The following is a 14,027-nucleotide window of genomic DNA, read 5'->3' as shown; positions in this document are numbered from 1 at the left end:
TATATATATAATATTATTATATAATAATATTATTATTGTACATATATTATATATAATTATAGACTCTATAGTACAGGACCTCCAAAGCAGTTCTAATAAGAATGTCCACTAAGCATTCTAAAATATCTCTTCGATAAAGTGTGAACCACTTTTATACGTAAACAGTTGTGAAATGCGATGTAGACTACTTCATGACACTACTTTCTAGTATATTATTGTCAAACCTACACAGCACAAGCTCCGATTAAGTTCCCAGGGATTCATTTTGCTGAGCTTTCGGGGAGCTTACAAAATTCAATTAAATAATTGCTGCGTTCTAACTTCTTTGAAAAATCTTGATTCGATTTCAATTTTTAGACAATTCTGAAAATTATTACATTACAATATAAATTATATCAAGGAGGAAAAGAACGAAAAGCATTATTATTTATGCAACGCGGAAAAAAGAGGAAAGAAATCGTGGAAATAGCGAGAATAAAGCGTCGCATATATATCGCATATAGTAGTATCAGACCAGCTGTTCTTTACTTTTTGTATAGTTCATCTTTCTCTTTTTTTCAACTTGAAGAAAAAAGATGCAAGAAGTTCAATTAAAAAGAATACTCTTATTATATCTCGATATTTTAGTATCAATCCAAAGCGTTTATTTTAACAATTTTTGAACGAAGAAACGATTAATCGAGAGACGAAAATCAATCGAAATTGATAATCAAAGTCGATAACATAAATTTTTTATTTTATCGATCGTAGATAACAACACAATCTTTTTTTCGACTGTAGATAACGTGGACCACGCTGTAATGTCATACTTCAGGATATTTCGAGTTGCTCCGAATTCAGCAAAGTTCAGACTTCAGACAGAGCGTTCGTGTTCTTGTTGTCAGTCTGAGAATGATCAATGATCGTGAAGTAATAGCCCGTTCGAATTGTATTTAGTTTTTGTATTTCGGTAACACGTTTCTCGATACGGCATCAAAATGATGATGGACTATTTTGTGACGAACAATTCCTTAGCACCCGCACCCATGGGGATACAAAGTACCGCGGGTGCTGTGCCCGTGAAGAATGATAAAGGTTAGCTTATGTTTGCCAAAATGGAAGATTTATTTAACATTCATTTTAGCGAATTTCACAAACATTTTAAGATTTAAAAAACGCTGCATATCTGTTTCTATCAATACAGATTAACTTTTATTTTAATTCAACTTTCTCTTTATCTTTTTTAATTCTTAGAATTAAAAAAAAATGAAGGGTCATTGAAAGCGTGATTACAATTCAACTACTTTGTTGGTAGAAATAGGCAGTATTGATAGAATGTAATAAATTATTAATGATCTTCAACATTGAAGACAATTTACAAAATAATATATAATTGGCATTTTTGTTTATCAGTCCTGAGTTCTGATACTTTCATGATTTATACATATGTTTTATTTTTATTTATTTTAATACCTATTATAAAGTCGTACATTTATTAAGAGATTTGTAAATTATTCATATTTCACAGTTAGATTATAATTATCTGTGCAACAGTGATTAACAAACAAGATATTTAGAGTGAAATATTTGGAGATACAGAACAACATGTCTATAAATACTGAGAAGATATTTACTCTATTTGATACAAAATGTCTTTATTTTTATCTTATTTTAAGAATATTAATTTATCTTTATTGTTATATGTAACATTTATGATGTCACTTAGATTTTCTGTGCATATCAGCATTTCTAAAAAAACTGTTTACGTATACAGGAGAGTTGTCTATGAAGAAGGTGAAGGTACATCGTTATGTTTCTGGTAAGCGACCAGATTACGCAGCAGTAAGTTCAGATGAGGAATCAGAGGACGAGGATTTTCTCGAGAAGCGTGTGCAGAAGGGTTACGACGATGACGTTGGCACAGATGTTACTTTGCACCCGCATACAAGAGGTAGGGACGAGGATGATCCGCGTTTGCGAAGATTAACGCGCCAACAAAGGGAAGTACCAACCGAGGTACGCGCGGAGAGGCACAGACATATTCACGAGCCCGAACTTATCGAGATCGAGTTAGAGAGAACACGAGAAAGAATCAAGTTGGAAAGTTCTGATTCATCCGAGGATGAGGAACTATCGGATTCGGAGATAGAGAAACGACGAGAGGCCCTAAAGCAGCGCGTATTGTCCAGGAAGGAAACGGAGGAGGAATTAATACAAGGAGAGGAAGAAGATAGATCAGGAGAAAGCTCAGAAGAGAGCTCAGAATATGAAGAGTATACAGATTCCGAGGAGGAGACTGGACCGCGATTAAAACCTGTGTTCGTTCGCAAAAAGGATAGAATCACGGTGATGGAAAAAGAGAAAGAAGCGATGCGGCAGAAACAAGCGGAAACCGAGGCAAAGAAAGCAGCCGAGGAACGAAAGAGGCAAACTCTGAGAATGGTAGAAGAGTCAGTGCGAAAAGAGACACAGATGAACAATAAAGGTAACATCGAGCAGGAAAGTAAGCTGAACGATGTTTGTACTGATGACGAGAATGACGAAGTAGAATACGAAGCTTGGAAGCTGCGCGAGCTTAAAAGGATCAAACGTGATCGTGAAGAGAGGGAGCAGCTTGAGAAGGAACGTCTAGAGATCGAGCGTATTCGTAATATGACTGAGGAGGAACGAAGGCAGGAGGCACGACTGAATCCTAAGATGATCACCAATAAAGCGGCCAAAGGAAAGTACAAATTCCTGCAGAAATATTATCATCGTGGCGCATTCTACTTGGACAAGGACGACTCTATATTTAAGCGCGACTTCTCTGGTGCGACTTTAGAGGATCATTTCGACAAGACGATTTTACCAAAAGTCATGCAGGTGAAGAACTTTGGCCGCAGCGGAAGAACCAAATACACTCACTTGGTGGATCAGGACACGACGCAGTTTGATTCACCTTGGATATCAGAGACAGCTCAAAATCTCAAATTCCACAATAATCAAGCGGCAGGGATGAAGCAAATATTTGATCGACCTTCCTTGAAAAAGAGGAAAGCTGAGAATTAAGTAGTGTAAATATTATATACTGCATTTCCTCATCTTTTTATTTCACTTTTTCCTTAATGTGATAATTATATAAACATTCAATTGTAACATCGAAATATTTTTTTATAAATACATATTAATCTTTCAGTATGTATTTGACAAATGTATAATTATTGAAAAGACAGTCTTATGATACCTATATTAATTGTATATTAAAGAACTGATTTGTATCACATTACTAACTATGTTCTATTCTATAGATATAATCGGCATGCATAACATATAAATGCAAACATATAAATCTTAACTGTAGATATTGGAGGCACATAACATATAGACAAAGATTTTCTTATGGAGGGAATGAAGCTTTCTATACCCAGAGTTCCTGTGAATATTGAATTCGAAGTATTTAAAAATATATATTAATTTCTTGACAAATTAAAAAAAAATTTGAATAATTTGAAAAAAAAAACAATATTTATTAGGGTATATATGTATAAAAATATATTTTCACATATAACAAAAGATAAAATATTTGTATTATTTTGAAATCTCTCTTCCCTCCCCTGTTTGGATGACTCCCCACAACTCAGAAAAGTCAAAAGTCTCCGTCCCTGTACATAACTTATCTAATAGATTTTTATTTCGGAAGTAACTGTATTTAGTATAAAAGACAGAGTCTGTCAGAGTCTTTAAAAGACAGGGTCTCTACAGAGAAAATGGCGCGAAACATACATGCGTATTTAGAAATGTGTGTTTGATGTAAATGATGAGTTTCACTACACTTTGATTGGTATCGTCGTGTAGACAAGAATTGTAATATATCTCCATGTACATTTACGCATAGCCTTGATTTCTTACAGTAATTTCGCTGCATCACTTTCTCATTTTTATATTATATTCTTTTCATTGTACTTTGTTTTTCTTTACATTTAATGTAGGCCTTAGGCTTAATTTTTCATTATGTGATTAACTTATGGTTAAGCTTAACCAGAAAATGAAAAACGGAGCTTTAGAGGTCTTACCCTAGAAATCCTAGAATAAAGATAAACATTTTTTCTATCTATATTAAATTAAAGAATATGTAAATCAGAGAAATTAAAATAAAATTGCTACGAACAATTCAAAAAATCATCGGAAATCTGAAATATATTGGATATATTCTTATAATACACAAAAATTTCATGCACTTATAACACATCAATCATCAGTTGGCACAAAAAAGAAAGTTTTTGAAGTTAAAAGCAGGAGAGAGATATTAATCGTCATTTACGATTCATACCTATTTTTTACATTTAAACATCATTTCTCTTTGAACAGTTCGGTCCACTATACTATGTTCGGTTTGGATGCTCACGCATTTTAAGTGTTTGTAATCATCATTCTGTCTTTCATGAGACGTAAAATAAGGATAGAAGTGTTGAAAGCGTCAAAACTGAACGCAACCTCCAATTGCAATAATAAAAATCCAGACAAGAAGGAACAGAGATAGACACTGAAAATCGTGCGCTAATACGATTACAATTAATCTACATTATGATATAATCGAAATACGAACTTTCGATTGGTACGAGTCCGATTAAAATCGGTACACTCAATCCTGAGATGTTAAGATCTCTTACACGAGAAATATCATTTGTATTATTTTCCAAATTTCAAACTCACATGTACACACACACGTGCAAAGCCAGTTGGTTCAAAGGGCTTTCACAATGCTTTTTTTACAATTATACATATTTAAAATAAAATAAAAAATAAAGCTGAACATTAGATTAGAACTATACTTATGCAAAGATATTTATTAATGCAAATATTACGTAAAAATGAAAATCGCTGTAAAACATGTAAACGCAAGAATATAAGCATGTATAAATATGTGTGCGCACGTGCGCAAGTGTTCGATTACTAATTACTGCCATTTATAAGTATTCCCCAAGTCACATCACAGCATTTATGATACATTTAGATTTGTATCCTATAGCATATTAGGCATCACATTACTAAAATTAATTAAATGTTTATACAGTTTAACTTCAAAAATATTAAGAGAGATGAAATTATGATTGTCTGAAGGAAGACTATTCCAAAAACAGAAAGAGTGAAAGCAGAAGTGGAGAACAGAGAAAGAGAGAAAATAAATGAATGAAATCAATATAATGTATTCAATATTAAATAAATATAAATTTACAAAATAATTTTTGGGATTTCCCATATTTATTTTTAAAAGATTTACATTTTATATATTTTCAAAAATTTTAAAAAGTAGTAAAATCTCTAAACAAACTTTTTTAAAAAAAGAAAAAATATACACTAAGTGCATAAAAAGGTATCAAATATTACATTCCTTTTAATTAAAAATGGATTCGAAATAAATCCAATCAGCCAATTTTGTATTCCTATTCTCGTAGTATTCGATATCTTTTTATGCACTTAGTACTTGGTGTATGTTTTTTTAAAGTTAACAAAATTTTACATTCTTTACTAAATCGAAAAATCACATGTTTCGGTTAATCTTCTAATCATTTTCAGCGTTGAAAAACATCAAAAATTTGTTAATATCTTCAGTTTAAGAGAATTTTTTCAATTAGCGCATGATTTTCTATTCCCTGTTACCCGAGTTTTTATTATTATCGTTTTCAATTATAGGCAATCTATTACTCGTTTTTTAAATTACGGCTACATTCTGAAATATACTAATCTTAGCGCGAGACACTGTAGCTGCTGTTTTCTGATAATACTGAAAATAGATAGATTACATTATACATATATCCTACATATATTTAGTACTGTCAGCACATTTCAGAATGCATCCCATGTATATAAACGCCGAATTTGATTAAATAATGAAATTAATTAAGCATAAAAAAAAATTAATATCTATAATCTAACAAAAATTCAAAATTAATAAGAAGTTAATGTTTTGTACAAAAAATTGGATCTAAAAATGTATAAACATACATATAAATGTATAACATACAAATAACTTAAAAATATATATTAGATTTTACATGTTGATATTATTGATCTTTATTGATGTTTCTACTAAGATTATTAAAACATTATAAATCTTTAGTTCCAATCTGACTTAAATCCAATTTTTCATTATTTAATTATTAATTAACTTGTGTTTATTATTTAATTAATTTAAGCTTAATCTGATGTTTCACCATGAAATCATCATAGATAAAGTCCATTAGATGAAACATCAGGATAAGTTTAATCACAAGTTAACTAAAAAATGAAAAATCGGGCCTTATTAATCACAATTTGATGTTTAATTTTTGCATAATTAAACATTAAAATTTCATTGTATTTAGAAAATAGAAAGTTACTTTTTACAAGTGACTAGTTACCGTTACTCGTTACTAAATAAAAAAAATAACTAATTACCATGACTAGTTGACCGATTTTCAGAAGTATCGTTATCGTTGTTTTTTTATTACTTTTTTATATAGTTTTAAAATTTTCGAAAAAAACCTTTTTGAAAAATTTTTGGAAAAAACTGAAAAATGAAATTTTTTATGCTTAAGAACTGAAAAAATGGGAAAACGTTTTTTTTCCAGAAAATTTTCGAAAAAAAGAACGATTTTTTTCATATTTTTTCATGGATTTTTTCTCAGTTCCTTTTTTAAAGATAAAAAAAATTCATTGGAAAAATTCATGTGTTCGTAAAATCTGCCATATTTGTTTCTTTCCGTAAAGAAAATAATTTTAATTTTCTGCCTGCAATTTGAAAAACAGCGGCTTTTTAAAAATTGTTTTCAACTTTACTCATCAATCTGTGTGAAGAACAATCGAGAAAAACCATGATTATCCATGCAATATGACGAATGCGCAGTGGCAAGTGCCAAACATAGTCATTTGTCAGTCTGCGTAGTCATATGCGAGTCATGATATCGTTAAAGTGACCCTATACAGTTAATAGTAATTGGATTCAGTGGACTCAACTGTTGCGGAGCGAATCCGTGAGCGCTCACTGCTATTAAATGACTTAGAAAAATACACCAATAATTTCTCAACGCTCCGCAAGAGTTGAGTCTGCTGAACGCGACTAATACTGATCAGTGATTAGTAATATTGAATCAGTAATACTGACAGTATGCATCAATATTTTTTAGTATTTTTGCAATCTTATACAATCAGTATTATTGTCACTTTAGTTTTTTGTACTGTAACATACTGGGTGCAGTCCACTTGGCGCTACAAACGCAAGGTATTTGACTGACCAATCAGAAGAAAGAATTTTACTAACTGACCAATCAAAAAACTTCGAAACATTTGTAGAATCAAATAGATCTTAGGCACTGTGACATAAATCTTAGTCAAGCAAGATAGAATCTTACTCGAGAATCAAAATCCAGATTGTCGTCAATATTTCAAGTCAATCCATTAATATTAACACATAATCAGTATGTATACATATGTCACAAATAGGTTGAAAAAGTAATGACAAAAATACGTTTGTACGTTATCGTTACAGTCACTAAAAAAAAAAAAGTAAAGTCGTTATCAGTTTTTTACCAAAAAAAGATAATTTGTAACGGTAATAGTAACAAGTAACTAGTTACTTCCATTCTCTGATTGTATTAGACCTGTGCACATATAAAAAAATAATCAGTTTTGATATTCATAAATCTAAAAATATTATTATAACATTTATAAACATTTATTTATATAAATGTAAAACAATCTTGAAAAAACTTAATTATTTTTCGAGTTGCAGTCTTTTTAATGCTTGTTTTGCAGCTGCACACTTAGCTTGTTTTTTGTTAACACCAAAACCATAGAAGAGTTTCTCTTTACCAGCAATAGTGATTTTCAAAGGTACCATAACCGTGCTAGTGCCTTTAATCAATGTTGCTTCTCTGTAATCACAAGTATGTTTCATGTATATAAATGAATTGTGTATGTATGTGTGTGCGTGCGTAGGTAGGTGTGTATAACATTGCTACATAATCATACTCACAGAAACTTAGGACGTATGTCTGTATTTTCATATATCACTCGTATTGGTTGTTTAGGAATATTTCTGCTAAATTCATCTATAAAACAGACATTAAAATATCAATATAGAAGCAGACAGTTATAGAAACTTTTTAATTTATTGCTCTAATTATAAGTTCTTGATTTAACCACGAGAATTTTACTTTATTTTAGCATACTAAAAATAAAATTAATGTAAAAACTAAATTACAAATCTTAAATGTAATGAACGTGTGCATTAAATTAATGCAAATTCACATAAAATTTTATGGAAAACAGATTAAATTTCATAACATTTTTTATAATGTGTAGTATATATACACATACAGATATGTACACACATATCGCGGGATGAAATATGGCTTAATGCGAAAACAGTCGGTTCATAACAAACAGATCCCAGGTTCGATCCCGGAACTGTCATCCCACATATGTTTATCTCGTTTTATAAGAGATTGCTCGAAGAAATAGGTTAAAGATACAGATTCTGAAGTTATTCTATTAAGTTTAAGGATCTAAAGTTTGTTCGTAACTTTCGCTGCAATAAATTTCAATATTGACCTAAAGATACAAAAATTCTGTCACTACTACATGTATATGTATGTATTAATTTACCGATTTCCTTGTGCATGAAAGAATAAATTATTTCCCACGTTTTTGTAAGGTTCTTGCCACTATCAAGATAAATGGCACCGATTAAAGATTCGAATAAATCTCCGAGAACTTTGGGAACGTCAACATATTCTGTTAAATTACATTCATCCTCTTCTATTAATACATACAGCAACTGTATTACAGAGAAAAAAAAGAGAATATATCATTTCACATTTATTACACTTGCTAAAATTTGTATCACTTGCATACCTCATCATTAACCACATAATCTCGTTCTTCTTGGAATCTTACAAAACAATCAATTATTTCGTGTAATTTTGGAGCATAGGTCAATAAAGCAGTATGCAAACCATGTCGTACTGACAAGCAAGCAAACGTTATATTATTAACAAGTGCTGATCTCAGATCGGTGAGATCACCAGGACTTAAATTAGGACCATTTTCGTAAATATAACACGTTATCAAAAAATCTGAAATCATCAAGATGCAATTCATGATCAAATTGCGATTTATAAAAGAATTAGGAGAGATACAAATATCCTCTAGTCTCTAAACATTATTATATTCATGTGATAATAATATCGTATCTATGTGTGATACTGTATTAAAATACTACCGTGTGTATACACAGAGTCAATATCTTTTACTTACCAATAATAGCATCTCCGAGAAATTCTAATCTTTGATAACATTCAGTTATTCCATTCGCTGTGTAAGATGGATGCGTGAACGCCTGAAAAATAGTGTTATTAACTACAGTTCTAATTTTATACGTACTGAAAACACACACACACACACACAAAGTATTTTATAAATGCATGTTAATATTTTAGGAGGTAAATCTCTACACTAAAGGTTTCGTGCTGACGCTTAACGCTCATTTTCACCATTAAAATAGGTTATTGACCAAAATTGATGCTAAACAATGAAAATGCACGAAAAGGGTATAGCGTCGTGGAATAAATCCAGCTTCCAGCGTTAGATGACTCGGTTCAAGGAGCTACATATACATGAAAATACATCCTTTTATTATTATTTTCACGGAACGATAGTATATTCTTTTTATTTTAATTTTTAGAGAATAACATTCAGAAATAATATTATACATCGTAAACTATGAGGAAAAATTTATGATTCATGTACGATAATGCTCCAATTTTCAACTTGAACATTCCTAAACAACGTCTTCACAAATCGATGAATAGACGGAAGTTAACCTACCATGGCCATCACGATCTCTTGATCTCAATCAAATAAATGTTTGTTTTTGGAGCCACTTAAAACTATTGTGTATTCAAAGCCAGTAAACAATGGATGCTCTGCGAGAAAGGATACGAAATGGATTTGAGACTATTCCAAAAATATCTAGTATTTTTTTGAACGAGTGCAAAACTTAATGCTAAGGCGTGCAATAGCCTATGTTGATGCACGAGGCAAATATTTCAAACATTTTTTTAAATCATCTATAATTTGAAAACTAAGAACGTACATTCATTACGTTTTTTACTTATTTTAATGATGATAGATTTACCTTCTAAAGTATCGACATGCATTTAAGAAATATCCTGTATATATTCATGTAATAATTCCTTTCAACAGATTACCTGTAGCAAAAATGCTCGATTTTTAAATTTATAGCCAATCTTGCTTTCTAAAGTATCAGCCCATGGCATGTGATAGTCGAGATCACCCACGCCAATTACAGGATCCTGTGAAATGCTATCCAGCAACTTGTCAATACTAACGTCAGGTAGTATACCGAACCACTTGAGCAATTTTGCAGCACCTTTTATATGGTTACTCTAACGCAGATAAAGATATTTCTCAATGTCATAATACACTTGACATAGCGCTACTTAGTTACATTAATACAGTCTTGACGTCTACAATTAAGACGACTATATTCGGGTAAACTTACTTTAAGATAAACACCAATAAGCGCTTCTACCGAATCCGCCACGGTTTTATCAGATAAGACTTGTATACCGAGATAATGTTCGACGCCAGTCGCTCGAATTACCTCATCATCTTCTTTATCGCATTTTAATACCTTCTCTTTCATCATATCTAATGTATCTTCACTTATATATCCGGTAAATCTCTCCATTGTCGGTATTAGAAATTCATATAATACATTTGGCGCTACCGATTCATCCGTTAATATCTTTTGCAATGGTCGGTACACCGAATACGCAGGTGGGATAAAATTGCTCTTAGGCACAAATGCATCATTCTTTATACGTCCGGGAATACCTTTTTTATTGCCGCAATAATACAGATTCCGATTGCCAATCATCTTTCCTTTCAACGCCGTCAATTGACCCTCGTTAAATGTCGGAAATCTGTGATATAAAAATAGTGATACGATGAACTTTAGATAGGAATCGCCTAAAGTTTCCAATCGCTCCAGGTTGAACATATCTGAGCCTAATTTAGTGGTCAGCGCCTAAAATTAAATAAAATTGCAATTACATATATGTAATTATTTTAATTATACGGCATGCAGGGATTGGGGGATACGGCATTCCGGATTAAAATTTCGTTCTGCTTACGATTATGACACGAAATTACTCAACATGAAAAATAAGCTTTCACTTACATATACAATTTCAGTCGAATTAGGACCTTGTGAGAAAGAAGGCTCATCAGACGATGTAAGAACACTCAACGATGGTGTTGATGATATTACTGACCTCCCAATGTAGTGACCAATATTCTTATTCGCATTTTTCTACATATAAACATAATCATTTTAAATACATGTGATATAATCGTAACACATATAGCTATAACAATCTATTATACCTTGATATTTTCATCTTCTTCACAGGTTTCTGACATAAACTGGTTGTAATACTGAATATCGATCATTTGAATACAGTCTATATTACGATATAAGTCCCGAGGTTCTTGGTCTCGCATGAAGGGATTACAATCTGTTTTTATGAAAAATAAATCCCATAGAAACAGAAATATTATAAGAACAGAAAGTCATGATAATATTATTAATTTCTTAAAATTTATATAATATAAGGTCTATTCGCATTACTTGCACTTTTTATATGTAGCATCTTCGTTCTCTCTCTCATCGGGAAGATCAACAAGCATATTAAAGATTTAGGAGAGTGATGAAAAAAACATGGAGTATAGTAGATAAATTATGAAAAAATTACTTTACAAGAAGAATGAGAATGTTCAACGCCTCAGTAGGTAGCGTAGCGTTTTACAGAGCCGAGATATGAGGCTGACAAGAGAGCGGAAGCCTGGATAAAATCTAGAGGAAATATGTCAAATAGGTACTGGGCTTAGACGCAAATTATCAGACCCGAATTATATCATAGGAGATAAAATGGTGAATTTGAAAATTGGAAGCGATTCAAAAGGATATTGCATATTCGAGAAAAAAAAGTGAGAATATCAAAGAAAAAGCTGGAGGTAGAATGTATCAAAAAGATGAAAAAAGAGAGACCAGAAAAAGAAGAGGAAAAATGGGAATAAGTTTTTGGAAAATTTAGAAGATATAAAGCAAATACAGAAAGAGAGGGAGAATGGAGATACAAAAATACCTCAGATGATAGAGGAGAGGATACTAAAAAAAGAAACAGACAAGAGGAAAAGAAAAACAGAGAAATCAAGATAAAATAATAATTATAAGAACATAATGACAGAGAATACACCAGAATATTTGAATAGGGAGAAGAAAAACATGGATAGAAGCCTGATAGCAAGATATAAGTGTAGAAACGATATGAGAGGAAGCCAATATTGGAGAGAAGTTGGGGATAGGTTATGCAGGACTGCGGAAAGGAGTAGATGGTGATACATGACGGTGAGAGAGTGCGTTTCTACAAGAGAAGAAATCACAGTAGGAGAGTTTCTAGGAGAAGATGGAAAAAGCTTAGGCAGTAATGAAAAATATAGAACAGGAAAAACTAAAAGTACTATTGGTAGAAGAATAATTAAAGAATAGGCTGAAAGGTTTGCTAATGTTTGCCACAGTTTACAAGCTTTGGATACGCACCCAAATCGAATAAATTTGGATCTGAATACGTTTCATCTGATAACGTTTTTTCGATTGAATCATCCGTTAATTCCAATCCATTAGTATAATCTTCTTCATTCGATTTCTCGACATCATCTTCTATTTTTAAGGAAGACGATTCTTTCAATATTAACGTTCCTAATCCAGTCTCTTTTGCAATAGTTACTCTCAAGTCTTCCGCAACTAAGAGTTGACATATTCTATGAAGAATGGAAGGTAAAGTAGTCGCTTTTAACCAATACACAGATGGAAAATTTATCTTGTAACATAATTCCGGAACTAGATGTTCCTGAAGATCTTCCACTGTGTCATCAGTTTTTTTATATTTCGTCGTACCTTCAGGCAGTTTCCTGTAAATTCCGTAAATTAGTCAAATCATACAGATACCATAACGCGATTTTTGCGATTATTTACCATACCTTGGTTTTATGTAATTAATTTTAATTGGTATTGGTTTCACTTCTAACATAGATTGTTGCAGATTTTCTATAATCAGTCCGTGTTTTTCTTTATAATAATGTGTGTATGTGTCGAAATCTTCATTGGGAAAACATGATTCGGGTGTGAGATCGTCACAGACTCGTGTGACTATATAGACCGCATTGTATCTGTAACTTGGAGTAACAAGTGCTAATTCATAATTACTAGTCCTAAAGTGAAAAGGTATATTCGGTATAATTCGTTCTAAATCTTGATATGTTTCAATAATCTCCCAATTTATCTCTTGCTTGTCGTTCACTGAAATATTAGAAAAATAAAGTAAAAAAAAAAGATTTAGTTTTTATCAGTATCGATAGTTTTTATCAGTATCGATATACACAAATTAAACTAGAAACTAGAAACACATATAATAGCGCTAGATTATGTAACAATAAACAAATTACATACTTACATGGAACAATTACGAAAGAATTTTCGAGATTGTCATTATCAAAAATCATAAAGCTTTTAATAACAGGAATAATTTCATTAAACAATAAGAAATTAAACCTCCTAAGCAATTCAATTTCATTTTGACTTAACACCATCGTTGCATGATCAGACTTTACATTAACATTTAATTTACCATCCTTCATGAAAATCGGAAATGAGGGTATCTGATAAACATGAAACAATTGTATTAATGTGATTAACCATTTAAATTAATTTTGTAAAATATCAGTAAATACAACTTCTACCTTTGGCAAACTCTTCGTGGAAAGAATACCAAAACCACTCTTATCATTAAGTAAATTATAAAAGACTACGCGTCTGTTGTCATAACCCATCACAGGACATATAGAAGTGCAATCGAAAACATGAAGATACAATAATTGTAGAGGTTGTGGGTATGCACCATAAAATGCTAGCGGATACTGCAAAAGTAGTTTTATAAATTAAG

The 14,027-nt window shown here is 31.5% G+C and overlaps 2 protein-coding genes across 6 annotated transcripts in view; one reads left to right on the top strand and one right to left on the bottom strand.

The window, feature by feature from the left end:
* The first annotated feature begins 836 nt into the window (after nucleotides 1–836).
* Nucleotides 837–3,032, top strand: LOC108755760 (microfibrillar-associated protein 1). Its single transcript, XM_018498992.1, has 2 exons — nucleotides 837–1,074; nucleotides 1,754–3,032. The coding sequence occupies exons 1-2, from the start codon at nucleotides 978–980 to the stop codon at nucleotides 3,025–3,027; spliced, it is 1,371 nt and encodes a 456-aa protein (XP_018354494.1). The 5' UTR covers nucleotides 837–977; the 3' UTR covers nucleotides 3,028–3,032.
* A 4,633-nt stretch (nucleotides 3,033–7,665) lies between these two features.
* LOC108755966 (endoribonuclease Dicer) overlaps nucleotides 7,666–14,027 on the bottom strand; it is a 13,332-nt gene continuing 6,970 nt past the window's right edge. For all 5 annotated transcript variants that reach the window (XM_018499461.1, XM_018499464.1, XM_018499466.1 and 2 more), the window contains exons 13-25: nucleotides 13,825–14,001; nucleotides 13,539–13,743; nucleotides 13,066–13,384; nucleotides 12,626–12,996; nucleotides 11,410–11,540; nucleotides 11,204–11,335; nucleotides 10,523–11,050; nucleotides 10,209–10,406; nucleotides 9,256–9,337; nucleotides 8,854–9,074; nucleotides 8,605–8,776; nucleotides 7,973–8,048; nucleotides 7,666–7,871 (exon numbers count right to left, since the gene is read on the bottom strand). In XM_018499461.1, the coding sequence (XP_018354963.1) occupies nucleotides 7,712–7,871; nucleotides 7,973–8,048; nucleotides 8,605–8,776; nucleotides 8,854–9,074; nucleotides 9,256–9,337; nucleotides 10,209–10,406; nucleotides 10,523–11,050; nucleotides 11,204–11,335; nucleotides 11,410–11,540; nucleotides 12,626–12,996; nucleotides 13,066–13,384; nucleotides 13,539–13,743; nucleotides 13,825–14,001 (2,772 nt within the window). In that variant the 3' untranslated portion in view covers nucleotides 7,666–7,711. The remainder of the gene's footprint in view (nucleotides 7,872–7,972; nucleotides 8,049–8,604; nucleotides 8,777–8,853; nucleotides 9,075–9,255; nucleotides 9,338–10,208; nucleotides 10,407–10,522; nucleotides 11,051–11,203; nucleotides 11,336–11,409; nucleotides 11,541–12,625; nucleotides 12,997–13,065; nucleotides 13,385–13,538; nucleotides 13,744–13,824; nucleotides 14,002–14,027) is intronic.

The sequence above is a fragment of the Trachymyrmex septentrionalis genome, unplaced genomic scaffold (assembly GCF_001594115.1).
Source record: "Trachymyrmex septentrionalis isolate Tsep2-gDNA-1 unplaced genomic scaffold, Tsep1.0 scaffold9, whole genome shotgun sequence".
Taxonomy (NCBI): Eukaryota; Metazoa; Arthropoda; class Insecta; order Hymenoptera; family Formicidae; genus Trachymyrmex; species Trachymyrmex septentrionalis.
The sequence above is the reverse complement of the archived record's forward strand: the minus strand, read 5'-3'. Positions and strand labels throughout refer to the sequence as shown.

Bases quoted from the DNA above. Each gene is read 5' to 3' on its own strand.
- LOC108755760 (XM_018498992.1), top strand. From the start codon at position 978: ATGATGATGGACTATTTTGTGACGAACAATTCCTTAGCACCCGCACCC. The intron at 1,075-1,753 runs GTTAGCTTATGT...TTACGTATACAG, and splicing joins GCCCGTGAAGAATGATAAAG to GAGAGTTGTCTATGAAGAAG.